This window comes from Accipiter gentilis, chromosome 15 (assembly GCF_929443795.1).
Source record: "Accipiter gentilis chromosome 15, bAccGen1.1, whole genome shotgun sequence".
Lineage (NCBI taxonomy): Eukaryota > Metazoa > Chordata > Aves > Accipitriformes > Accipitridae > Astur > Astur gentilis.
In genome coordinates, this window is record NC_064894.1 from 17030845 (window position 1) to 17058313 (window position 27469).

The 27469-nt window shown below is 42.7% G+C and overlaps 2 protein-coding genes across 9 annotated transcripts in view; one reads left to right on the forward strand and one right to left on the reverse strand.

Annotated features, from left to right (window-relative positions):
• Positions 1-19197, reverse strand: part of USP45 (ubiquitin specific peptidase 45) — a 55721-nt gene extending 36524 nt beyond the window's left edge. For 2 of the 8 annotated variants that reach the window (XR_007508175.1, XM_049817636.1), the window contains exons 1-5: positions 18934-19197; positions 10344-10450; positions 8004-8173; positions 6310-6413; positions 5716-5816 (exon numbers count right to left, since the gene is read on the reverse strand). Coding sequence is in view for 7 of the 8 variants with exons in the window: in XM_049817636.1 (XP_049673593.1) it covers positions 5716-5816; positions 6310-6413; positions 8004-8173; positions 10344-10443 (475 nt within the window). In the remaining variant the exon portion in view is untranslated. Of the gene's footprint in view, positions 1-5715; positions 5817-6309; positions 6414-8003; positions 8174-10343; positions 10454-10552; positions 10569-12718; positions 13052-18417; positions 18434-18933 lie in introns of those variants that run through there. The other 6 variants (XM_049817631.1, XM_049817630.1, XM_049817634.1 and 3 more) reach the window with 6 other exon arrangements.
• A 39-nt stretch (positions 19198-19236) lies between these two features.
• Positions 19237-25257, forward strand: TSTD3 (thiosulfate sulfurtransferase like domain containing 3). The gene is made up of 5 exons (XM_049817678.1): positions 19237-19492; positions 22375-22401; positions 22582-22752; positions 22970-23129; positions 24448-25257. Exons 1-5 carry the CDS (start codon positions 19237-19239, stop codon positions 24509-24511), a joined length of 678 nt encoding a protein of 225 aa, XP_049673635.1. The 3' UTR covers positions 24512-25257.
• The last annotated feature ends 2212 nt before the right edge of the window (positions 25258-27469 follow it).

Below are 27469 nucleotides of genomic sequence, written 5' to 3' on the forward strand. Positions count from 1 at the left end.
TGCAAGATTAACCCAAGGCTACAAGCACGTTATTAATCAAAAGGCTAATATGTAATTTTTTAAAGTGAATTTGCACTGAACTGTTTCATGGACTCTTGCCAACTCAATCTTGCAACCCTGTAATGTTTTAACAGGCGTGCTTTTGGATATGAAAAGTGACTTTTAAGCCAGCACAGACACAACAAGGGCCCCAGCGGAAGGATTCCATCAAAATGGCTGTCATCTGCTGCTGCCCACAAGGGCCTTCAGCTCCTGGCCAAACAGGAGAAAAGTAGTCCAAGCCATCCATCCGCATGCAGTAATACCTGTTATAAAGGACCTCGTTAATGTTAAAAAGAGCAAGGTGGGTGAAAAGCACAAAAGTAATTAAAGTCATAGATTGATTTCTGTCCGTAGTTCACTAGTACGTCTTTTAGAAGGGTTCCCATGGTGACCCTCAACTTCTCTGCCCTTCTCGGGCACCGTGGACATCAGCCCGAGGCAGGCCTGTCCCTCCACAGCGGGGACCGCGGATCCCACGGTGACTGCTTCAGGGCTCACGCGTTCAGACTACGCCTCTCCGTCAGACTCCCTTCCGCAGTTTTGTTGTAGAGGTGGCCTTTCTAATCCAGTCACACAGGGAAAACTCTCACCCAGGTTGTGCCTTGATCACCACCCCCCGACTCCCCGGACAAAGCCTATCTGGCTCCAGGGACGCCCTGCCGGAGCACTCGCTCCAGAGGCCAAGACCCATCGCCCAGCTCTCCGTCCGACTCGTCACACCCTACCGACCACCTCATGCTCGGCAAAGCTTCCCCACGCCACCCTGCTCTCCCCCGCGCCAGCAAAGCCCCTGCCCACCAGACCCACAGGAAAGAGGACAGCAGTCAGAGACGGCTCCTCTGCCACAGCTCTTGCCTGCAGCTCACACGTTCCTTGCCGCTCTTTTCTTCAGCCCTATTTTACCTACTTCTGCTCACCGGTAGCCTTGTCTCGTAAGCTCTCTGGAGGCAGGGGACATCGTTTTGTCCCACAGCTGCACAGCACCGGCCTCACGGGTGTGCGGCTGAGATTCCTAACCCAACGTTAACACAGGCAATGATTCACTCCGTCAGTCAGAGCAAGTCACCGGACCAGGTGTACAAAGGCACACGGTGCCGGCACGTCCGCCTGCAAAAGACGTTCAGAAATCTTACTGCAGGTTCCCTATCAATTTGTTTTGCCAGTATTTCAAACATTCGCAGCGCACGTGGACTTCTGTGCCGCCCTTGCTGAAACTGAGCTGTGCCTGGGGCTGCAGATGGTATGCAAGCAAAAAGATAAATGACATCCAATTTTTCTTTCAGCCAGGAGAGTAAGCATTTTTGCTCATCTTTTCAATGCAACTTTTTTTTTTTTTTTTAATTAAAAATGAGGGTTACAGGAATGTGCACTTTTCTTCCAAGGTCAAGCCTTTTCTATTGAATACAACCCTGGTACTTTAGCTGAAGGTCTTCACAGTAAAAGCAATGTTAATAGATTGCCTTTTTTTACCAAGTTCTCATCGTACTGTATTATGAAATGCTACTAAATTGTCTGGCACTCCTTTTTTATTTAAAAAAAATGGAAATTTTTTTTCCAACACTGTACAACAATGAGAATCTAACCCTTAGAAAAACAGCACAGTTCTCTTCTGAAATGGTCACTAGCTTTACGTTTCAAAAGCCCAGTTTCTCTTGCGGCGTTACAATCCTACCAAATTAAAGATTACAAACTGCAATTTTATTTCTCTGATTCTGCCAGAACTTTATAAACTAAAAAACATGTCTGTACAGTGTGAAAGAGCAAGCTATTCAAGCACCAGTTTTGATCCTATACTCACAGATGACTTGTGCTACACCTCACAAGTAAATAAGTACGTGGACAGGAAAGGGAAGAATCCGTGGATAAAAATGACAGAATATCTACAAAATTTTTTGCCAATGATTCAGTTTTCATTTCTTTGCAACGTGTATAATTAACAGCAGCCCTTAACAAGTAAGTGAACTTGAAAGAAAATTTATGACCGACAACAGAAATGTCTTTTTGCTGAAGTGTATCTCAGATTTAGGGAATCAACATATTCTGCTTTATTCTGCTAGTTAATTTTATTTTTAAGTAGATAGAATGGACTTATATGACTTCAAGCTCCAAACTACATGTAGTGAAAATCAGTTATGAAAGAATGCAATTATTTTTTTCAGTGCGATCCTTTGACAACTGCTAATATCAACAGACAAATGCAAATCTGAAAAGTTATTCATCGTACTATTTGTTTTTCCAAACAAGTTAACACCTATTACCTGTAATGTAAAATTATATCTTTTTTAATCTTTGTTTTACATCATTTATATCCATTAAAATAGAAACCATGTTTCTAACTTTCACCTATTGGCAAATCTGGGCAGCTGAACTTACTAGCAAAACCTCATTCCTCTGCTTGACCTTCCCAACAATAAATTTAACTAAAAAATTTAAGAATAAATATTCTTCCTTCCCATGCTATTGCCACACAAACCAATTTAATTAACTGCTCTATAAAAAAATTGAGTATGCAATCTTACGTCTCCACCGACGTCTAATTTGGCTTTTGTAAAGGAAAATACGCATAATATTCACTTTTAAGACTGCAAAACAATTTATTTTCTCCAGCAAATGAGCAGACATGCAGATCGCAATGTCTCAGCATGGTTTCTGTGTACTACATGTGCATTATGTCCATGTGAAGCTCACAAGTGTGCCACACGGACAATACTGCACCTGCCTTTCTGTGAAAATCATCATGGCCTGCTAACCTTTTCCACAAAACAAATTTCTGGGTGGTACACCCTAGAAAGCAATCTTGCTTTATTCTTCCATCTTGTGCCCAACATGACCTCTTAACCAAACAGACTCCTCTAAAAAAAAAAGGAAAAAAGAAAACAAAACAACAAAAAAAAAGCAGGCATTGCTGGGTACAACAAACCATAGGATCAGATGCGAAAATCACACAGCTGCAAGCATTCTTTTGGGAACCCAGCACTGGGATTTATCTCAATCGCTTAATGTAATTACAAAAGTCAGTCATGTAGTAGTAATGTAATTTGCACATTTTTACAGCTGAAGTGAAGTTGAATCTTTATGAGAGGCCGAGTGAAAAGCAGGGATCCTGCTGCCACACTATTCCACCACATTAGTACCAAATGACAAGCATTTTGCTTTTGTTTATTTTCCAAGATGCATTAATTAGGAAATCCATATAACCCTCCCTTACATGTTTAAGCTGATTATTTTATCTTTAAATGACTCCTGCACTTTTAAGAACCAAAAAAAACCTACCAGCCCTCATCTGTTACTTATATCCATGTTCATACTGCATTTCTGCAGAAATTTCTACACAATGCTATTTGAATTTTAATGATGCACCATGCCAACCAGTTGTTACAACAGAAAGAAATCCAGACATAAGATGAATTGTTGTTACAGTGCCACATTCTAATATGAAATTTAAGTGTCTTCACTTTGGCTGCTCTTTTAGGAAGAAACAGAAAAGCAATGGGAAAAAAGCAGAAGATTGATTTTTAAGTGAGAAATTTGAATTATTAATTGTCAGTTTTACACTACTTGTTTCTCACGAGTTACTTTTCATTTATTTAAGATTAGTTTATGTTTTTAATGCCTGAATATACAACATTTAAAAAACTAAGCCAACTAATAATTTAAAGGATGACAGTTACACTGAAAATACCACTGTAACATAAAGTAAAATGCTACACATAAAAAAACAAGTTATCAATAGTAGAGTTAATTTTCACTGTTATAGTGTCATTTGTGTTCTGGACATCAGCATGAACACCATTTCAATTTCAGATTTTATTTTTAAAAAATCCTTAAAGGCAGTCTAATTTAAAGACAAGAAAAAATCTTACTTAAGTTACATTTCTTTAGGGGAAGTACCAACTGTGTCAGCCCAAGTATTTGACATAAAACAGAAAAGGCATTGCTGTCACAGTTATCAAAGTGAAACAAGAATGCCAGCTCCGGTTGGGAATTCCCTCTCATGCATACCACTTATTTATCAATACACAGCTGTTTCCCAGCCTCTTCCAGTGAGGAACACGGCCCAGAGCAACAGACCATGCCAGGCAAACAGGGTTTTCCTCTTTTCCTTGCCATTCAAGAAAACCCAACAAATCGTCTTGGGGCCAACATTCCCAGAGCTCTCAAGAAGGGGATCCAAACTGCTCAGCACAGCCCTACTTCAGCACGTGGAGAGGCTCGCAGACTTCCACCTTTACAACACTCCTGGAAGTGTACACACATGCTTTTTGCGTGAATACAAGCTCGCACTTGAGCCTCAGCCCTTTCCCGGCATGGAGCAGGAGACACAACTGCCCTGCAGGAACAATCTCCGCATGCTGAGACCTCTTGCTGCTGAGGCAGCTTGCGCATGTCTTGCAAGGCTTGCACATGACTTCAGATATTTTGAAGTTTCACAAATTAAGAATCTAAACCATGAAGCACAGAGATGTATCACTCAGAAAGTCTCATCCAGCAGTACAAAACCAGAATGAAATTGTTTCCTTTAAATTAACCAAAACAAACACTACAGCATTTTCATCTGCAAGCAAGCTGCAACACCCATCTATTACATGTAAACTTGAAACTGAAGCTGTGAACAAAAGTGAAATCACATACTGTATTTTCATTGCTCCAAGCAAAAAGATGCAAAAAGTAGCAAATTATTAATTTATTACAATTAAATAATTTAACATACAACTTGTGACTAGATCAAAATATAAAATATGTATTTCTGAGTGGCCCTTCATTTTTTTCCCCTCAAAAAATATGTAACGCCTCTTAAAACGAGGAGCATTTATGCACATGCAGCTAGAGGAATACCTAGTCTAATTCAGTAAGGCAATTCTTTTCCACTCTTACTTCTAACCAGTTGATTATCTCTGCTAAAAACTGCAACCAATTGTTTTAAAAATTTACTTAAGCTGTTTTTTGTGAAGAAAATCTGGAATCCAATACACTCGCTCAGTCACAAGTCAGAAATGCTACTGAGTGTGTTACAGCAGGGATAAATACCATCAGCATTATCAAGAGTAGACAGTTGAGGGCCACACATACAAAGTTCTATCTACTATTACACATATTTAGAAGATATAGTAGGCTCCTAACGTAAGAAAATAATTTAATACTATTTTCTATTAATAGAAATGAGCGTTCTATCAGTTAAAACCCAGTAACATAAATGAACAGAAAGCATTACATCCAACAACAGATTACTAGAAAAGCCACTTAAACAAATTTAATTAACTGTGGAAAACAAATTTAAATCAGAAAAATTATAAGATGCGACACATCTACTCTAGGAAAATTCAGTTCATTTATGCTTTTATATAGTTTTCCTGCATTAATTTATATGGCATCTTATTTAAGGTAACATCTTCTCTACAATAAACTTTCTTCATTAAAGACAAAATTTGGAAAAACTGCCCTACAGTGCCCAAAATATTTTTAAAATGTAATCATACTGAAGAAAAAAAAATGGCATTATATTTTGACAGGCATTACTTGCCCAAGTAATTGTGCAATTACAAACTGCATTATACTCACATTATACATAATTTTTCAATTCTTTGTTTAACATGACTCAAAATTGGAAATGCTCATTTTTAGAGACAGTACATTACAGACGTCTCCAGATAAAAACTATTTGTGTAAACTTACTTGGTTCAGCCCTGGAACCATGTTTTTGAAGAAAGTCAACTATCTGAGCCAAAACTTTTTTGTTGCAATGTGTTGACAGCTCTTCATCACATTCGTAACACCTAAACAGAAGAAGAAACAAACTGGAATTCAGGATATCTGGATGCACCTCCCAGCTCTAACAAACCTCTCTAACAACCATATACAAATTACTTAAGCTCTAGGTTTCAATTTTTCACACTAAAAAGAGGAATAAAATTGAATTCTCTCATATATGCTCTTCTATAGATCAGTCCCAATTCAGTGCGATACTTACAGATTTAAATAATCTCAGTTTACATTCCTGCAAATAATCATATAGAAACAAGCAGGAAGGACAAACTTCTATAGACAACCAACTCTGTACAGAACACAACAGACTCAAACTTCTATCTTAGTATTGATTTGTGACACCTCCGAGAGTCCTAACAACAAACTAGTTTTCTCTCCACAAAGCCTGCCTTTCCTCTTTATATTCACTTTATCTGTCAGAATCATTCTTTATCATGAGAAGACACTGCTTGAAGTTATGCGTAGTCCTTATATACAAGCATACACAAACACCTGCATACTCACCATATGATCCATGTGCTGAGGTTGATAACAATGCAATGAGGTTCTGTGCGTGCTGTTTGGAAGTGTTTCAGAGAATGCTGGCCTTCTGAGTTCTTACTACATCCCTAAATACAGAAACATCGACACAGTAAGGGGAAAGAAGGGAAGTAGGAAAAGACTATATTATCAGTAAATAAACTACAAAAACTTCACTTTTCAAAATCAGACAGAAAGCTATAGCGACCTCAACACTCATTTAGCATTTTCAAGGACTGAGAGGGTTTAACATTCTTTATAATCCAATATTATTATAAAGTATCAGTTGAGGGGGTTTTTTAAATGAACACATTTTCTTTTTACTAATAAAGGATAATCAATGACAACACAAAACCAAAATCTCATCTCTTCTACTTGGAAAAATCAGTTGAAAGTACAGAAAATATATCGTTTGTTTTAATTTAATAGAAATCATTCCTAGCTTTTTAATAAGTATTGAATAAGTACCATTAGACAGAAAATGATGCCATTCACAAAAGTAAGAATTCTCTAAAAAAATGTGAATGACATGACTATATAGCATATTTGGTCCACAGAACATCAAAGGAAAAGACAGCACAGGTAACCCTCACTGCTCAGGAATGCCAAATACATTCCAGACAGCAAATGTGAAAGGTACATAAATTGTTTTGTACTAAAAAGCTATTCAGAACACACCATTTATGCACAGCAACTTTGAGAGAAAGCACTTGCAATTTTTCAAGTATCTACAGAGTGGGACTTAGAAGATTCTGACTGATGTCTGAATGAAGCATGAGTTTTGGAGGCTATTAACAGCATATACATGAAAAAGCACATGGAGTTAACTCCTTTTAAAAGAAGCCCTTCTTAACTACAAATTTTCAGAGACAAGATATATGAGTCCAGCCCTCCTCAGATCTAGTTAACTATCTTCTGAAGCCTGCAAATACCATGTTTCTTTGCTGGTAGGAGCGGGCTTCTGTCCTTACTATAGTAAGACCTACTGAAAGTCTAAGAAAATTGTGAAATGCTTTATTCAGGCAACTATTAGCTGAACCAAGCGTGACATTGCCTGTAAACTGAATTTTTCTGTATCAGGCTTTACTTCACTCGCAGGGCAGAAACCTGTGCATGCCCATGGGGTCAGGACCTGCCATTTTAAACTCTTGAGGCCACGATTTGACATTATAACTGATCCAATCTAATGGCTAGCTGCCACAAAAAACAGCATTCTCCTTTCAGCACAGTCCTTCCTCCCTGATTTCAATCAAATCTAGCAATTGAGTGTCCACAGTACAAGTTGATTCAGCATTATACATATTTGTTTTTTCATTCATTTGTATTTGTGGGATCTCCTGCCAGATGAACCAGCTGAACAGATGCATTTTGCAACCACACAGTTCCTGGAGCCAATTCTCTGTAAATGGCAAGAGCATGCAGATGAAGAACAGAGAAAAGGCAGGACCATTACTTACTTCTTGTGATGCCAAACCTCACCATAACACATAAACCTAACCCAAAACATTGCTGAAAACAAGACAAGAAGAAAGTAAGGCCACATCCCACTCCACTGAATAAGCTGAAGCATGGACTCTCACAATTAAGCACTTACATCACACTGTTTCACTGAAGGTACTGAAGTCGTACCCTTTAGAAAATCAGGGCTGATCCACCTCCATAAATTTACATATGCTTACCTGAGAGCCACATTTGAGACACAGCCATATGTCTGAAGGTGCCACAGGCTCACCATCACTCATCCGCCTCTCCTTCAGACATTCTGCACATATTGACCAGACGCTCTGAGCTACTGCTCTCTTCACATGATGCACATCCACTGCTTGGCTCACGTGCTGGCAGGTTAAGCCTAGAGAAAATGACACATATTCACTTTCACCCATTAGAAATAATGGCTATGAAAGGGAGCACGTGTACACTGAAAGACCAGAGTCTTCAATGAATTCAGCATTAGGGGGAAAAAAAAGCAAAGAACTAAAATAGGAAAAATCGCCCAGCTGCTCCCCATATACTGAACTTTTTGAAGGATCTATTTCAGTCTTTCTATAATGAAAATCCTTTTCAAGTCAATAAACACCACCTCTTAAAAACAGGCAAACTACTTTGTACAAAAGTAATCCTTGTACTTTTGTACGAAATTAATTTCCCTGCTTTTTGGTGTGTTTTTTTGTCAACAGTAAGATACTACATAAATCTATTTTTGCATATAACACCACAGGCAGTTGACCTCCTTTTCAATCCATAAAGAAAGATTTTCAAATACCCATGCATCCCTACTGCAATTGCTCATTCTGAACGCAAGTATCAACCACCATTCTTCTCTGTCATATTTTTTTGCACAAATTCCACTATACTATCACAGAATAACCTAGGTTTGAAGGAACCTCTGAAGGCCATCTTGTCCAAACCCTTACTCAAAGCAGGGCCAAATACAAATTTAGATCTGGCTGCTGATGGCTTTGTTGAGTGTCGAATATCTTCCAGGACAGAGGTTTCACCAACTCACTAGAAAATCTGTTTTCTGTCTGACCATCCTCAGGGTGAAAATAAAATAAATTTCCTTATACCTAGCGAAATTTTCCTTGTCCTACATTTTGTCTGTTGCCTTTAGTCTTTTCATTGTAGACCTCCTAGAAGAGTCTGGCTCTGCCTTCTCTATAACCACCTATCAGGCAAAGAAAGAAACTATACTTTCACTCCTTTGGCTAAACAAAGCTCTTCCCTTCAGTCCCTCTTCACACATCATGTTCTCAATCTCCTTAACAACATGGAGGGGGTGACCCACTGCTGGACTCACTCCAACAAGTCAATGTCTTTCTTGTAACAGGGAGCCCACAACTGGACTCAGTACTCCAGATGAGGTCTCACAAGTGCTGAAAAGATGGAAAGAATCCACATGAAGTCTCACAAGTGCTGAAAAGATGGAAAGAATCACATACCTTGCCCTCTGCTCTAGTTAATACAGTCCAGCACACAGCAGGCACAAGCCACACCGCCTTGCTTTTATTCAGTGCATGCACTAGGACCCCCAGGACCTTTTCTGCAAAGCTGCTTTGAAGCCATTGATTCCCACTTTGTAATTGCATGTAGTTATTTTGGCCCAGGTGCCGAACTCTCCACTTGCCTTTATTGAACTCCGAGAAGTTTCTGCCAACCCATTTCTCCAGCCAGTCTAGGTCACTCTCAATGGCAGACCTACCCTCCAGCGTACCAGCTGCTCTCGTCAATTTGTTGTCATGAAGATGACAGAGCATAGTCTCACAATGACATCACGCAGCTCTCTCAGCATCTTCAGATGCATCCCATCTGATCCCACGGACTTGTGCAAGTCCAGTTTGCTTAACAACTCTCAGTCGTCTTCTACTCTGGACAATGCTTAAATCCCTGAGTCTGCCACTAGGCTCAGGGACCAGGGAGGACCAAGTGCAGAGCTTACATAGAGACAAAGGAAGGACTGAGTTCCTCAGCCCTTTCCCATGTCCTGTGTCCCTAGGTCCCCTGCCCCTTCAAGCAGCAGGTTTGCACTTGCCTTAGCCTTCAGTATTCATAGTCACAGTATCCATACAAGCCCATCTTACCCTTCACACCCCTCACTAGATTCAACTCTAACTGAGGCTGGCTTACCTAATCCCATCCCTGCATACTCCGGGCCCCTGCAAGGGCATCCCAAACCTGCCTTCACCCTCTCTGCCCTTCCTTTTTGCCTCTGAGCTCAGCTGGAAGCTCCCCGTTCAGCCAAGCAGCCTCCTGCCACACGTGCTTGACCTTCCACGCATGGGAAAGGACCGTTCTCCTGCTCTGAAGAGGTTGTCATCAAAGATCAACCAACTCTCCAGCCCTTCGGGGCAATCATGTAGTGTAACACCCAATCATGTCATAAGCACTTGACAGATGATATTTCTGTTACAAATTCAAACATGAAAAATATTTCATGGTACCACTGATTTGTGGTTTTCATCAGTCAACACGGAAGTTAGTAGCCCTCAACCTCAGGGCCAAACATCACCTAATGTACTTACCTGAAATATCATCTGAAGAGTCCTCATCCTGCGGCCTGTTAGGCCTTTTGCTTCTCTTTGGTTTCTCGGGGTTGGCTCTTGATGGATCTTTCACCCGCATCTGTTACCTACTAGGAAAGAGAAACAGAGGTTGCTGTATTGTCTAAATGCTTCATCAAATGTAGCGAGTTTGAACTCTAAAAGCATGACATCAAATCATATATACAAACCTCATGAACAGTTTTAGGCTTTGACTCATGTCAGCTATTGTGTAACAAGGAGCATGAAGGTGTCGGGAATGAACTTTCAGGAATGCTGCAACATCAGTTACTTAGGCTACATGACATTACAAATTGTATGCGTAGCTACAGGGGACACACACTTCCAGGCAGTGGTATTAAATATTTGAGATACTGAAATTTGCTTTATTTTCATTATTGTAAAGTGAACTACTACAGAGCTCCAGCCATACCTTACCAGAAAAACTTCATCAAAATAAAAGCTTCTCTTCCTTACCATATCTCCCTAAGGAAAGGTTTCAGTCACCATTTACCCTTGCACATTCCCTAAAAGCTTTTGAGCAATTTCAAACACTTTAATAAAATACAAAAGTCTTTCAAATCTCATTAAAGTGTCCTCTCCTATGAGTGAGGACAGACTGGAGTGCAAGCTGACGCCTCTACTAAAGATCAGAGAATCCATACAGATGAAGTCTCTCATAGGAAATTTGGGTCATTAATCAAGGAGTCCTATGAGGAACAGAATTAAAGCACAAATATTTGCCACTGAACTTTAAAAAAAAAAATCCTTAAAGATTTCAGCACACAAGTCATTTAATCAAAATCCAAATACTGTGCCTCACACAAACAGCTTCTGAGGCTTAGTTTACAGGTTGTCTTTTAACAATGCTTTATAAAAACAAATTTATGTTTTCATATACAAAGCATATAAGACAGTCAAATATTCATACATTGTACACCTGTGAGCCATTCTGTTTAGAAAAAAAATTATGCCTTGTCGTGTACCACAAACAGGTTAATAATGTCACCTGAGCCACCAGTAGCAAACATTTTCAACTGTGCTACCTCATGTACGTATAGGAAACCTCCAAAATGCCCTACATTTGGGAACAGCAAAAGATATATTCTTGCTACAGATCAGGTAAATAAGTTTGCCAAAGTTTAAAAAGTTTGTCTACCTAAGTTTTTAAATCTTCTCTGTAGATGCATTTAGACTTTTGCACTACTGAAGCTCTGAAAGACATGGGAATTGACCTGTATACTGAACTCAATATTCCCTCTCTTATCCATTAAGGCAATCAGCAGAACAGTCATCAATATCAATACTAGAGCACCACCATCACTGGTATCTGAATAGCCTTCACTGAAGTGAAGCAGGCAATCTGTACCTCAGAGCTCCTGTTCCAGGTTCCTACAGATCTGGACAGATGTCTCTGCATCTGCCAAACATACTGTTAGTGCTGGAGGTTTTCTGCATGAACGTATCAATTAGAGATTTACTTTGGACAAGTTGAATTTCTGCAGAGCATGAAAGAAACCTTTACTCTCTGCTTCCTTGTATCAATGGCTTCATGTCTCCTCAGCCTTTCAAAATGTACTTCATTTTTTGCAGAATGCTACATTTACATAGTCATCAGTTTATACTATATTAAATATCATGATGTTCTTAAATTATAGGTTTCAAAATTTCCTGTACTTAAGGGTATAAAGATTCAAATGCTTAGACATGCAAGTGAACCATGCCACTGAACTCAGCGTTGCTGATTTTGTAGGTTCGCAATTCATGTTCATAGAGTAAGAAAGATCTAAATATTCCAGCTCTTGACTATTTATATTCAACAAATGTTAGCACGCCTAATGTACATCAACAGCCATGCATCACGGTGTCCCCACAACATGAAAAGGTGCTTCAGTCCCAAACAACTTCAAGTGTGTACTTCTGCCTTGGCACCTTATCATATATATATCCAAGCTTCATGTGAAACTACCCATCACCACTTGTCACACTGCTGCTTAACTGAGCACAAGATTCATCAGGACATTCATCAAACAGTAAGGCCATCAAACAGCTGCTGTTAGAAAACCCACGATTTTACACTAAATTATGTAAAGAGTCAATAGCAAAGGCAGAAAAATGTCCTCCCTAAAGGAACATAGTTGTGTTTAGGTTATTCAACATTGACATAAACTATCTACGAGTTCATTTCAGCATAACAATTTTTATCTTTTTGGACAGATTATGTAAGACTGTCCAAACCACAGAATTTCACCCAAATGAAAGTCATGTTCCTATCAGTACATTTTGAGAGCTCAGATAACTTCATGAAAGAACAATTATGGGCCCAACCAGCTGAAATACAAGAAAGTCTTTAGCACCTGTGAAATCCCGTGGACTATAGGCCAGACAATACGATCCAGATTGGAGCATGCACAGCCCACTGCTGAACCTAGTCTCTAGGGTCCTTCAAGACACGTGGAAAAGACAAAGTGTCAGCTGGTACCCACAACGACCAAAAACATGGCATTCCTAGCCCAACATAATCAACATGACATTAGAAATTAACACTGGCATAAGAAACAGGCATTCACACTGCAGGTTTGGGAACCCACCGAGCAACCCAGAGACTTTTCAGTCTTCTTTCAGTAAGAGCAGGCAGAACAAAAGATAGCACGGACCATTAGATTAATCAGTTTTCATGAACACACATACAGACAGGCATCCATCAGACAATGTTTACTGACCTGTGAGCTCTCAGAAAAGCCACAGCATATCAAGGACCTAGTCAGCCAGGGTTTGTGCCTGATTTTGAAAAGCATGTAAGTGGGATGAAAGGGTAAGAGCAACGAGCTACTCAGCACACATCTACGATGCAAGTAGCACAGTATATATGCAGTACTATCTGCCCTTTTCCAGTATATTTGGGGACAGAAAACATTACAAGTAAAAGGTCTCATTTAATAATTAAAAACATGATCAACATTTCAAAATCAAAACATTTATGCCAGAAATTTGATTATTATATTTAATTGAGATAAACAAGGAAGAAACCTAAAGGTGCTTCAGAAATTACTTCTCAGAAATATTTCAGTTTATGGGAGATAAAAGGTTGAGATTTTATTGGAATGAAAACCCTGAACAAACATAGGCCCAAGAAAGCATAAAATACAGTTATGAAAAAAGCAAGAGACACATTCTGTAGGTTTCTGTCGACCATAGGCACAAGCCATTCATGAAAAGCAGGCAGAGGAGAAATTAATAATTTACACAAAAAGAACTACATACACTGAAGATTAAAAACCGTGGCAATATTCCCATGATTTGCCTTTTTCCAACCCATTCTCCTATTATTTTAGTATGTTCAATAAGTAACTTGTGGCTACAGCCGTCATGTCCTACAGGAGACAGACTCTCCTTCTTTCCCTATACAGAAAGAAGTCTCCATGAATCCTTGCCTGGAAGTTTCTTTCTGTGATGGAAAAACAAATATGGTAAGTTTTTCATTTTGTATACACAAAATCAAGTCACAGTACAAATGATACTTGACCAATTAATCTGACAAATAAACAAACCCTGATTTTTGTGGTAGAAAAAGCTGTGTTCAAAGGGTATGTTAGCTCCACCCTGATCTTTATTTGGCACACAGTAAAAATCTTAAGTAGAAATTTTGCAGTTTCATGGGGGAAAAAACTAAAAATAGAAACAGCTAAATCTCTTCCTTTTAAACAACCATTTCATACAAAACTAAGAACTAGTCCTTGCCAAATGTGTTCAGATTCTTTGAGCTCAGCATACAAGAGTTTGAAGTGTAATCATCATCACTTGCTATTCTCGGTTTACTTTTTATTTCTTAAAAGACTCCTAATGCCAGTCTACCTACAATTAAGATCAAAAGCTCCTCACTACAACTGCTCGTTTCCACCTTTCTAGAAAGAACAAACCACTTCAAAAGCAGCAGGATGATCTGCCTACCTAATTTTAAAAGCTTCAGATTTGACAAAGTGCCAGAAATCAACATGCTAAATTTGTTAAGTTAAATCTAAGGTATGCCTAGACTATTTTAAATGTAAGGTATGCCAGAAATAGTCTATATTTAACAGCATTAATATTTCTGTATTTAAAAATGCGCCCTCTTCATAAAGTAGCTATTTAGAAACCAAAAAGAGCTAGATGTAGTTCCCAAAACAAATGTTATTGTTAAGAATTTTATATTTTACTGGAACCCTGTAGAGGTAGGACCAATAAAAGATACAAGGCTAGCGTGAATTAGAATTCACTTTTCTTTTGGAAAAAAAACACAAAAAAAACCAAAACAAAGCCAAACAGGTCGTTCCTCTTCACAGCATCTTTATGCGAGAGAGGTGGAGAAGCAAACTATGTCTTCACTGTCTAGACACCCCGAAACCTATTCCTGTGTCATCATCTTGCACTCCGTACCTAGAGGTTGAGTGCCTCCTCCTACAATGTCTACAGCTCACTTGCTAAATTTTGAAATGTGCCACCTTAGTGGATTTTCCCATGCAGTACCTTCACTATGATGCTTGTAAGAAATGCAAACCAGATCACCAGTATGTTAGAGAAATAACCTGCCATGCTGACTACTACCACATCACTGCTTCCATCTGCCAAGATCCACTTTTTCCCTCCTCACATAATTAGGGTGCCAGCTCTTTCAGACAAGTGCCACATTTTTGTTCTTATCTGTGTAATACCTATCACAACATTTTTCCTGATTCTTGATTAACCAGGAGGATTACAGTTGCATTACTAGAACACAAACAAGATTAAAATGGTATAATAACCACCAGCTCATCTAAACATACTTACCCTATGCAATATAGCCAAGTGAGTCTACAGATAGTCTCCAGGTACTATTTTGGATACAAGTAAGACCCTCCCAGTTGGACTGCCTATTAACTGTGAAACCAGTATTGTTAATTACTTCATCAGTGAGTACCTGAATTCAAAGAAGCTGGGGCAAATACATTTACCTCAGTCCCTCAATTCATCTGAGGTATCCTAAATTCCAGCTGTCTCACCACTTGTAGTCAAACTTCCAAGTTAAAATTATAGCATTTTATGTTGCTAATGCAAAAAAAACCCCTGTATCGCACTGAAAGGCACAGCACACACTGAATACAGTGAAAAATTTGCACTTCCATGTAACTCAACAGAACTGTCCAGCTGTCAACAGCAGCCTAGCACCAAAGGAAGGGGCTGAGGAACAGCACAGATGTGCAGATTAAGTCCAAAGACCAAGATACTCCGTAGCACATCTGTGAAGGGTCTTTATGAGCTTCCACGTAACTGTCAGAGTACAGAAAGAAGACCTTTGTACGGGTCAGTAATGCCAGATCCTCTGCAGAACTGCTACATGTTTTGATGTAAGCTGCAAGTTGATATATTTTGGACATCTGTTCCAAGCGTTACCTGTGGCATTTTGGCTTGCTTGCCGCTAGATCAAATGTCACCCAATCAGAGCAAGAACCGCATCCATCACAGTTAGCAACCGGGCAGTGTCACCCATCAGAGGGCCAGGAGGCTCAGCACCCTGACAGCCACCGAAACCTTTGCGGCAAACAAGCCCCCGCTGCCTGCTACAGCAGTAAAAGGACCAGAACTGCTGACTGGTAGTGGCAGCAACACTTCTTCCCCTGGAAAATGTCATCTGAAATTCTGAAAGTGTCATCTCCAAGATTTCCTAGCCCAAAGGCACATCACACATCCTACACCGTCACTGGAGCTCAAACGCCAATCCTGACATTATATTACAGTCCTAAAAGGGTGAGACACTGATGCACTTTTTGCGCGAGGAGTGCGACGGAGCCTTTGGACCACTAGATACAACTTTCCAAGTGACAGTAAAAATCCCATGGCATTTCTCACTTTTATTAATCCTTTTTATCCAACTGCCCATGCTAAACATGTTCTGTCAACGTTCATGTTTGCATGCTGCACAATCTCCCTCAGATTTCCTACTGAAACCCACTTGCCACTGACAAAATACTTCTAAGGATGAACAGAAACCAGATGTGTCCAGGGACAAGAATGAAAAGACCCTGTAACTGGGTTTATGAATAAAGTAAATTAAAGAATTGAATGTGTAAAAGGAGTAGTATTTGATGACATATTTTTGCCAGTACCTTACAGCAAAGGTGTTATGGAGAATTTCAATATCCAACTTCACAAAGCAAATCGCAATTTTTGCTTGTGTTCTCCGTCCCACCTTAAATGTATTTTTTAAAAAATATGAACACACCAAGAGGGAAAAACATCTGGATAGGTGCATTCCTGGTTTAACATGGATTTTCCTACAAAGTCACGCTTTAAAAAGCAAAACACGTAAGTACCATAAAAAGGGCCATGGCTTGTAACTAATGATGTTGGCCCGCAAGGGAGAACTTTGTATCTGAAAAGGCAGTCAGATGGCAGGACTGACAGACTATGCACTCACGTGATATGAACACTGATGTAACAGTGCCATCACCACAGAATATCTGAGGGCGTAACAACTGAAACAGCTGGAGAATAACCAGTGAACTCACAGTATCTTGGCAGGATAACCACGTGGATAAAAACTGGGAAAAAAAGTGGTCCAAGATGTCAGAAGAGAACATAAAGGACAATACAAGCAAAGGATGAACTTCAGAGAAATGCTAATTCTGTGAAGTCTCAAAAAAAAAAAAAAAAAAAGTAACTGTGGTTGCAGCACAGCACAGTGTGAGAGATACCAGGCTGAAGCCCACACAAGATACTACATTAAGCTGAGACTCACACCGTACCCCTTCCTAAAGGGCTGAGTCGGAGCAGATGAAGGAAGACAAGGGCTGCATATAACTTCCCAATTACTCTGGAAAGGTGTTGTGGGAGTTGGCTAATTAATGGGGGTAAACAGATAAAACCATAAAGGACTACGGAAAACTAGTTTGAGCTCTTTGAAAGTCAAAGTCTTGCCACCAAGAGCAAAAAATTTCATTCCGTTTTCTTCCTCCACACAAACTGCCCCAGTTTGTTTTGATGACACGTCTAAAGTGGAACAACTTGTCCTTGATCTACGATTGATGCTTACAGCAGAACCTGCGAGACGCCAGCTGCATTTCTGTGAATCTCGCAGAAACAAAACTACAGAGCACCAGTTCTTCAATATTTCATGAGGAAATCTGACAAAATATTTACAACTGTAGTAAACGGCAGACCAATTTCACAAAGGCATATTCTGCTACAAATCTGGCACATGCTCGTGCCACTACTATGCTTCCATTTAAAAAGCTAGGCAACGAGAGCGGAAAGAATCTTTAAACACAACTCTGCTTTATTATGCTTGCATGAGAGGATTGATTATTTAATGAAATTGGGAAATACCTGTAGCTAAAGACGACGCGCAACAAGAATACAGCGCTACACCTGGAGTTACCGCCATCTGCTTCTGCGCTCTTGACGTCTTACCTTATTCTTCCGCATCTGTGTTTAATATGCCGTCACGCGTACCCGGTTTCACCACGCGAGCAGCAACGTATCTATAGCAAGAGCAGGATGAAGTCCTAAAGTAAAGGACATCAACAGCAAAAGACTGAATGAAATTCTAAAAACCGACCCAGGCGTGAGAGAATCGAGGCATTAACTCAAACACAACGTGCGGAGTTGCAGCCCTGGGTCTAAAACACCACGTCTCCGCTTCACCGAGGGGACCATCGCCAGGCTGTCACCGAATCACCAGGCACGTCCCGGTCTGCGTTCCCTGGGAACCAGGCTCGGGGGAGCGGAGCGCAGCGCTGCGGCCGCACGCACCGCCGGCCGAAGCCCTGGGCGCGGGCAGCCCGCAGCCCGCAGCCCGCGTTCGCGCGGCCGGGCGGCAGCGGCAGCAGGCCGGCGGTGGCATGGCCCGGCCGGCACGGGCCAGGCTGTCAGAGCGGGGCAGAAGGAATCACGCCGGCCTCACGACACACGGCCGCAAGACCATTTTATAACCGCATGCGCTCGCTAACTTGCCTCCTGCAAAGCGAACGGAGCTCACGTTCAAGCCCGGCCAAAGGCGACGCTGCCGGCTCCCTCTCACGTAACAGACCGAGAAACTTACTGCGGGCCACGGAGGCGGCCCGGCGCTGCTGCTTCACGTCGCGGTAGGGTTAACCTGGTTTAGGCCGCCAGCGACGGCGGACGGTCGGCACCAGCCGCGCGTCGCCGGCCACCCACCCGGAACGAGCCCACGCCAGCCGCGCTCGGCCGCCAGCTCGGAACACCGCGCTGGAAGCGCCGGGCAGGGCTGCCCCGGGCGTCGCCGGCAGCGAGGAGGATGGCCCGCCCGGCCCGGGGCCACGGCGCCGCCGCCAGCCCGCCACGAAGTGTCGCGCTCCCTCCCCGCGCCCCGCCCGCCTGCACCTGCGCGGCGACCCCCGGGGACGCGGCTCCGCAGGCCAAGGGCCCGGCCCGGCCGCCATGGCGGGGCGGATCGGCCCGGCCCGGCCCGGCCCGGGACCTCTCAGCCGCGGCCGCCGCCGAGGCTCCGCGGCCCCCCGGGCTTCCACGGACACGGCGCCCCCCGCGCTGGGCCGGCGGCCTGCCCCCCTCCCCGCCCCGAGCGCCCCGCACTCACGGAGCGGCGGCCGGCCGGCCGGCAGGCAGGCAGGCAGGCAGGCAGGCAGGCGAGCGCGGCGGCGGCAGGAAGCGTCGGAGGAAGCTGGGCCGCAGCCAAGGCCGCTCCGCTCCGCGCCGCTCCGCTCCGCCCGGCGCGGCCCGCCCCCGGCCTCACCGCGCCGCTCCCCGCCCCAGCCTCAGCCCGGACGGCTCCCCGCGGGGCCCGGGGCGGCCGAGCTGCCCCCGGCGCCGTACGAGCTGGCAGGGAAGGGGCGGCCGGGGGCGAGGCAGCGTGGAGGGCGGGCTCCGGTTGGAGGGCGAAATGCGTCTGCCGGGTGGGAAGGGCGGTGGGGACGCGGGGCTGCCCGCGGGCGCCGGCGGGGCCGGAGCGTACCTGGGCCCCTCCGTACCTGGGCCCCTCCGTACCTGGGCCCGCGGAGAGGCGGCAGGGAGCGGCAGGGCTGGCTGCGGGGCGCCTTGGAAACCCCAGGCGAAGAAGGGGAGGGGGGCGCAAAGGGTGAGGGTCGTCGTACCCGGAGGTTATGCAGAAGGGTCTGGGCCCTGCGTAGATATTCAAGGTAGCCACTGAGGGAGGGACGGGAGGGAGATGGGCATCAAAGGTGCGTGTCCCAGGTGAGGGACAGGCAGGGTAACGGGTGTCCAGCACACGAGGGAGGAGCTAGTAGAAACCGGGATTGAGATTAAACTCGGCGTGTGGCCAGACAGCAAGGGGCACAGACGGCAAGTCTGAATTAAGGACTGAAAAAGAGTAATTTTACTGGAATAAGACTATCCAGTGATAAGGCACGGAGGAAGAAGGGGGAAAGGGTTCTGAAGTTGCTGTGGCACCCCTCAAAAACCAAGGAAGGAGAACCTGTAGTGGGTCTGCTGGCAAGCAGGCTGAAAGAGCGGTTAGAGAAGGATGTAGCAGTCATTGGACCAAGCAAAGACAAGATGTCAAGAAGGGTATTGTTGAAAGAGGTTGACAGATTAAGTGGGATTTGATTTAGGTAGGAGGAATTCTTTAGGCACTTCAGTGACAGTGGTGACAACTGAGCACAAAGATCTGCAGGCAGACTGCAGACTGTGTAACAGAGGAGCCCCAGACATGGGTTGCGAACACCATGTTCGTGGAGTCTACATGTGAAAGGGAGAAAGAATATGGTACAATAATCTAAAACAAATTGGATCGAGAGGTGGGTGGGTCCTTCCTCCTCCACACGGGAGAGATTAGAGAATTATTGCACTGCAAGAGCAATAACTAGATTAAAAGGTTAAAGAGAAGGAAGGAAAAGTGAACATGTGTGAAAGGCAGATAGTGTGAAGGGGAATACGTTCATTTTGCACAGGAGAGGAGAACAGAAATATCTGGAAGAGGTAGAACATCAGGGCACTGGCAGAAGGGGAAGGCAAGCAAAGGGGGTGGAGAAGATGAGGTGAGAAAATGTTTCCCAAAGGAAATGGTTTAAATTCTGTGCAGAGAGCGAGGGCAGCAGGCTTTATGCATAGGTTCCCATTGTGTTGGGGAAAATGGGATATAAATTAGAGTTGCATGTTAGGAGAACAGATTGGTCACAGAAATCAGCCAGGTCCCCAGCTTTCCTCCAAAAGAACTCAACAACGCAAAAGCAGAGCCAAAGGAAGCCAATGTTGAGACTGAATCATGTCTGGGATTTGGTAATGAGAGAAAACGAAGTGTCAAGGGCAAAGAATAAACATGAAGAGCATCAGCAATCAGAGGCATGAAAGAAAGAGAAGAGAAAGCAGAGAGGGAAGGCCAAAAGTAAATAGTAAAACATGGTGAAGAATACTATGGGAAGGCTGAAGAGCTTGTGGGGAAAAAAAAAAAAAAACAAAAAAAAAAAACAAAAAAAAAACCAGAAAAAGAAGATGCAGTAACAAAAAAAAAGACAGGCAGTAAGACTTGATGAAAGCCTAGGTCTGTGAACCATTTCTCCAATCAATAAAGGCTTCAGTCAGATGAGAAGATGAAGATAAAGAATGTGCAAGGGTAAATGCAGCTGGGTAATTAGCTGGGAACTGATGCCACTGGGGATGAGTGTGGGAGGCTGTGCAGAAATGGAGAGAGAGTCCCAAGAGGCAACATGAAGAAAGCTGCTGAGGAGGGGTTGAGTGGGTGCTGGATGACAGTGCCATGAAGGCGAGAGGAGAATTGAATGTGATGCTTGCCACCCTTTCAGCAACTGGCAGAGTTTGCCTGTCTTGATCTCCTCTGACTTCAAACTCTTAAGTCTTTCACAAGATGGCTGGTGTATCATTCCTACTTATGCAAGCAAGCTAGTGTGGTCTCTCTTTGTGTGTATATATGTATGATTCACACAAGGGTCGAAACCATACATTAACTTATAAAAAGGCAACTTCATGTGAATATGCATTTCATACAACAAGTATCCTGACACTCCACATCGCATGCTTTATGGTCCTTGTAGTGATATATTTAATAAATGGAGAGTAACTGTGGTGGTTGTTTTACTACAGATAAAATATATAGTAAATTATACTTCAAAGGAGAATTTGTAGGAGTAGTGGATTCTACCCATACCTTGCTGAAAAGGAGAAACGCGTAAAACTTCAACTCATATATAGATACACTACTTCAAAGAGACAATTTGCAAATGCCTGTCAAGGAGGCCATATGGAGAGGCTGGCAGAAGGGCAGCTAGTGAACCAGTTATATGTGCCAAGTTCAATTTGTCACACTTTACAGTACCGAGAAATATTTTGTTCTCGTTTTGAAAAGGAAAACTCTCATTAGTAAAGATTCAACAACTTGCTCCTCAAAATGCGTCTTTTATGAAGAGAAAAGGTCCAGCACGCCTGCCTTTAAAGGCTGGAACCGCCGCTACGTAAGGTGTCTACAAAGGTATGTAGTAAATGCGGAGTACTGATTTAAAACGCGTTGAACAGAGGGACTCTCATTTCTCCACTTAAAACGTGTCTTGGCCATCAGTCCTTGGAGCTGGAAGACTGACAGCTTTCAAAACCAAAGCGTATTGAAACTAGGGATGCGGTTGTTACCCTTGGACCACAGCTGCTGTGGCTGTAAGGGGGCAGTGGCACGGGTGAAAGCGGCACAGGCCAGTGCTAAAATTACCTTTTCTCCTCAGGTTAACAGCGAGGGGGTTTGGCACCAAAATTCCTCATCCCTGTTCAGTCTCCCGGCCTTTGGCACTTTAGATCTCCTCAACAGCTCGGCTCAGTTGTGGGAATTGCCCTGCCCAGGCAAAGGGGCAGTCGCTGGATGTACCGAAACCGAGGGCAGCGGCTGCCTAACCCAGCTGTGTCGGCTGCCCCGCCGCCCCCGGGGAGAAGGCGGTGCCGCCCGGGGAGCGGTCTCCTCCCTCCCCCGCCGGCGCGGGGCGGGCGGCCGCCATCTTGAGAGGCGGCCCGATGGGGGCCGGGGGCTGGGGCTGGCGGCGGGCGCTGCGGGCGGCGAGCGGCGGCTGGTGGCGGGCGGCGGCGCCCGGTGAGGCGGGGGGCGGGGCGGAGCGGCGGCTGGGCCTGTGGGAAGGCGGGCGGCGGGGCGAGGTTTGTCGGGGCGGGGGGCCGTGTGGGGAGGTTAAGCGTTATTAGGGGCGATGGCCTTCCCCGGAGGCCGGGGCAGCGGGGGTCTCTTCTGGGCTCACGGGCGGCACCTCTCCCTCAGGTCCCGGGGCGGCGGGTGCCGCCAGGCGCAGGCTCTGCGCCGGCGGGACACCCAGCCTTTCCTACCGAGAGCTCAAAGACTTGAAGAAGACCAACGTCCTCCACATAGACGTGCGGGAGAGATGGGAGATCGACAGATTCGGAAAAATCCCAGCGTCCATCAACATACCGCGTAAGTTATTGACACCGCGACGTGGGGACGTTGGGTGTTGCCCTTTGCTTGATGGTCAAGTCTGTGGACAAGTGGCAGTGGCTGAGCAAAGAGGGGCTGTGCTAGACATCTGCGAGTATGTCGTGAGGCTGAACTTTTCCTCCAGAGGAATTACAAGCCTGTCTGTGGATGGAGAATAAATGAGACTTTTTTTTTTTTTTTTTTCTGTATTTCCTAGTGGGTGAATTAGCGGAAGCTCTACAAATGGACCCAATGGAGTTCAAGGAGCAGTACAATCAAAAGATGCCATCCAAGTCAGACCCTGTGGTTTTCTCCTGTTTGGCAGGAACAAGAAGTAAACAAGCGCTGAGTTTTGCCATGTCCTTGGGTTTCAGCAGGTAAGACTTGTGTGTGTAAGGATGGGATTCATGCGGCCTCCCCCCATGAAGCAGAACTCTGACTCAGCTTCTTGCAGGCAAGGGTAAAAATTTAAATGTGGGATATGAACAAAACGACTGGTATTTGAGTTAGACACCTCCTCTTGTCTCCACTGAACCTTGAAAGACGCCCTTGAGTGCTCCAGAAAAGTGAGGTGTATCACCCTGTGAAATAACCCCTCAGCAGCTCTGTGCGTGTGTCACAGGTGATGCAATGTGCTGCAAGACCATGCTGCCGCTAAAGGATCCTTCTGCCTCTTAAGGCTCCCTCGCCAAGACATTGCTTCCTTATATGGCTTTATAAGCACTAGTCCTGAGCCACAGGATGATTGGAAAGGTGGAGAACTGCTCACTTTGGTAGAAGTACAATCTTAAATTAGATTAAATAGTTTATGAAACCACACCCTTTGTTAAATTGCAGTTCTACCTGTACTGTTCACTGTTGACAAAGTAGGCCTTCCCTTTTAGTAAAGCATTGGATCGTTTGCCAGGAGTAAGGCAGTGAAGGCAGTAGCTAAAAAGACAATGAGATTGATAAAGTGAAAGCAAAAGCAGTGTTTGGTTGGCAGAGTTGTTATACCCATGCCAGAAGGTGCCTTGCTGGCTTGAAGACTACAGATAGGATTTAAAAAATTGGTTGTTTGCTCATGTTTTCATGGAACTGCAATTCATGAACTGGAATATCCCTGCTAGTTCTAGTCAAAAGATGGAACCACGTTCTTTTTTTATAAATATGTTGTAAGTGCAAAATATCCTCCGTTACCTGTTTTTCATGCTGCCTAATTGAAGGAGTCAATATTGTTTTTCATGGTGGGTTTTTGTTTTCTAGAGTTTAGCTTTTTACAGGCTTATGTCAGACCTACAGAACATGTAGGTTTGCAAGGAAGTAAAAGATCAGTGTGCCGCATTTCTTTGATGACATCTGAAGTATTTAGACATAATAAATCTCTCACCACAGTAAGTCTGTTCTCTCTTTTTAAAAAAAGAAGCGGCAAACTGTTTCATTGGTCCGGCTGCTACTACTTGCTTGATATTTGCCCTCCAGCATTGTGCCATTTGGAAGAGTTACAGAACACACTGCATGGAAGCAGGCAGTATTGGAGTACAAGGAGTATCAATCTGGCTCATTGAAGCTAGGTACAAGTGTATTTGATTGCAAAGAATTTCTGTTATGCTTTTTTTCTCTGATTTTCTTTTGGTTTGTTTTTTTTTTGCCATGCCCTCTTAGATACCTTTTTCAAGAGTCCTTCTTAACATTGTATCTTCTGCATATTTTCAGAGTTCAGCAATATGCTGGTGGCTTTGAGGATTGGGTAAAACATGAACCTCCAGAGAAAAAATGAAGATGACTACCTCCAACCCTTGCCCCATCAAGGCTTCGGGATGGTTCGTAGGTTTTAGCATTCAAACTATGTGCACTCCACTTCCAGAATACAGCCCACTCCTGCTTTCTTGTGTAAATGAACATTCACCTTCAAATAGCTATGCATATCAGCTGCTTGGTTCAAATTATAGCTAAAGACTATGACATGAACTGAGGACATTAAATTTGTTCCATCTTTACTTTGGGCTATGTTTTTTGGTGAAAGTATGTGAGGAGAACCTATGTGCTTATTATGTTTACTAAGATTTTTGTATGATGTAGTTTACGACTGTTTAAACTAATGATGATGATGGGACAAATAAAATTACCCTTTCCCAAATAATTGTGTTGGATAGTTTGTTTAGAATAGTTAAACTGCAGATATTGTAATGGAGTTGGGGTAAATGCCCTAAGCACAGATTTATTGTACTTCATGCATAGCTAGAGTTTTAAAATAGTTACTGTGTTATCAAATAGTACAAGTAGAGTACAGATTTTTTAGGTTTGTACTATGTGATTGTAAAGTCAAAACTTTAGAGGTCAGAAAATACAAAGGGAAACTGACCTGATGCTAGAATACTTGCTGTTCAAAATATTGTGCGATTCCTTATTTTAAAAATACATCCATTTTTATATGCAGATCTGCTTCTGAGCACAAAATGCTATATAGCATTCAGTCAACAACTTCTGTTCCCTCAACAGCTCAGTATCAAGTGAGAACTTGCCTATATTTAAAGTTACTATTACAGAGATATAATCATTTTAGGCTGGAAAATTTGAGGTGTCGAAGGAAGTTACTGAACACCCTTCCTTCTTTTATGTATGTTAATTTGTGTGTCTTAAACTTCAAAAAACAAACCGATCCATCCCCACCTATAAATTTGCATAGTCATAATTTTAAGGATTTTTTTGGTTTTTAATGCTGTTAGCAGTTCAGGTGAACTAGCAAAGGTGAATTGCTTTGGCGTCTAGAAAATTCAAGTCCTAGCACAGAAGTTCACAACTCTGCAGGATGTCTGGAAGAAGAAATTAAAACTTCTGGTTCTGCTCTAATGAGTATTGCAGGCACTGTGCACTTACCCTACAGCTCTTCCATTCTGACCATCCAGTCTGCATGGTGAGAAGAGGACCTAAAAATATACTGTCTCAAGTTTAGAGAAAAGAAAAAGTCACTAGTCTTACTAGAACTTTATTTCTAGGAAGTCCCACAGTCTCTCTGCAGTCGTGTTTCTAGAGGAGAACTCCTGCAGTTGGCACAGCCAGCTGCGTTAGCTGTGCTGCCCTGATGATGTATCTTACAGCGGTTTCCGTTCTCCTGTCTTTGCTAATAATTAGAGACCCTGTAGTGTAGCTGTCATAATAATGAGTAATGAGTGCATTTTTCTTCAAAGTATTATTGACTTTTTAGCAGTCTTAATGCTATACTTTATTTCCAATTCGTAAAAAAAAAAAAAAAAAGAACCAGAATTTAGACTAATTTCCAAAATACTGGTTTAGTTTAACAACTGATAGATTAATGGGAGTAAGGTGAAATTAAAATGCCAGAATGAGGATGGGTGTTACCTTGTTGTGGTCAATTACTCTGCAATTCTCACTATCTTACTCTTGAAAGGTGTTTTTCAGACTGGATCAGGAGGAGTAACAGATGCCAACAGTTTTGTTGGATTTAGCCAAATCCTATGATCTATTAATTTTGCCTGTTTAACATGACCTAGACAGTTTCACAATGGGCAACTGAAGCCCACTGTTGGTTGCGTTGTGCCAGGCTTCACCAGGATTAACGATGCCTTTTGATCTAGATCATTAAGGTCAGATTGTATAGAAAATTTGAGACACACTGAAAGTATTTAGCTAAATGTGTTATTAATAATGCCTAGCTGTATTGACCAAGCTACCAAACTTGAGTATACAGATGAACAAAGCAAGGAGATCTAATCAACTAAACTTAGTCACGATTTAGTCATAAGTGGCAAATGCTTCCTTTTGTAGCTACATTAAAGTTCGTTGCAAACATCTAAAACTACATAGGTACAAACAATGAACAACAAACAGTTATATTGGGACACACCAAGATCTGTCTAGCCCATTATTTTCTGTTTGGCAGCAACCAGTAATAAACATCTGAGGAAGAGCATAAACCAAGACAAGTATGTAGTGATACAACCCCCAGATTATTATTATTCTCATTTACAACTTGGAGTGCTTTGATACTTCCTTCAGGCTTTGCATGTCTTGGTATATTTGGGTATTTGTAAATTTTCAACACAAACTCCCAGCAGTCACAGCAGGCTGTACTGGATTTAACAATGCATTGTGAGAAGAGGTCTTTTCCTGTGTTGCTTCTCAACTTGCCATGTATTGTTTTCATCAGATGCTCCTGCTTCTTCTGTCAGAAGAGATGAACAGTTGTCACCTCATCAGTCTTCACACCACTCATGATTTTTCTAGACCTCTGCTGTCTTTTCTGAGCTGAAGAGTAGTGGATTTCTTTTTTTTTTAATAGGAAAGCCACTGTATACCTATTTTTTATTTTCATTAGTTGTTATTAGTCTTGGTAGATTTAGTGTTTATTAGTCTTGCTAGTTTTTTTGCAAGGTGTTTCTCAAACTATTTGTAGCTTTTCAAAGTTGATGATCCTTTCTGTGTCTTCCTCTCTATCTTCCTTATGTGGATATAACTTGCTTTTCAAATTATGCTTTTTGAGTTAAATAAGTTGTCTGATTCAGTTCAGTTTGCTTCCTTTTAGATTTTTCTTTAAGTCTTTTTGGCACAGATCACCAGTGTTTGCTTTGACACTCCACTGTCACCTGTAACCATATAATCTGTGAAGACTTTCAGCTACCTCTGCTTTAATGATACACATCATTTTTATGCATTTCTCACCTTTGAAATTAAGCACAGTAAAGGTGATTTTTTTTCTGTCTGGTTGGTAGCAAAG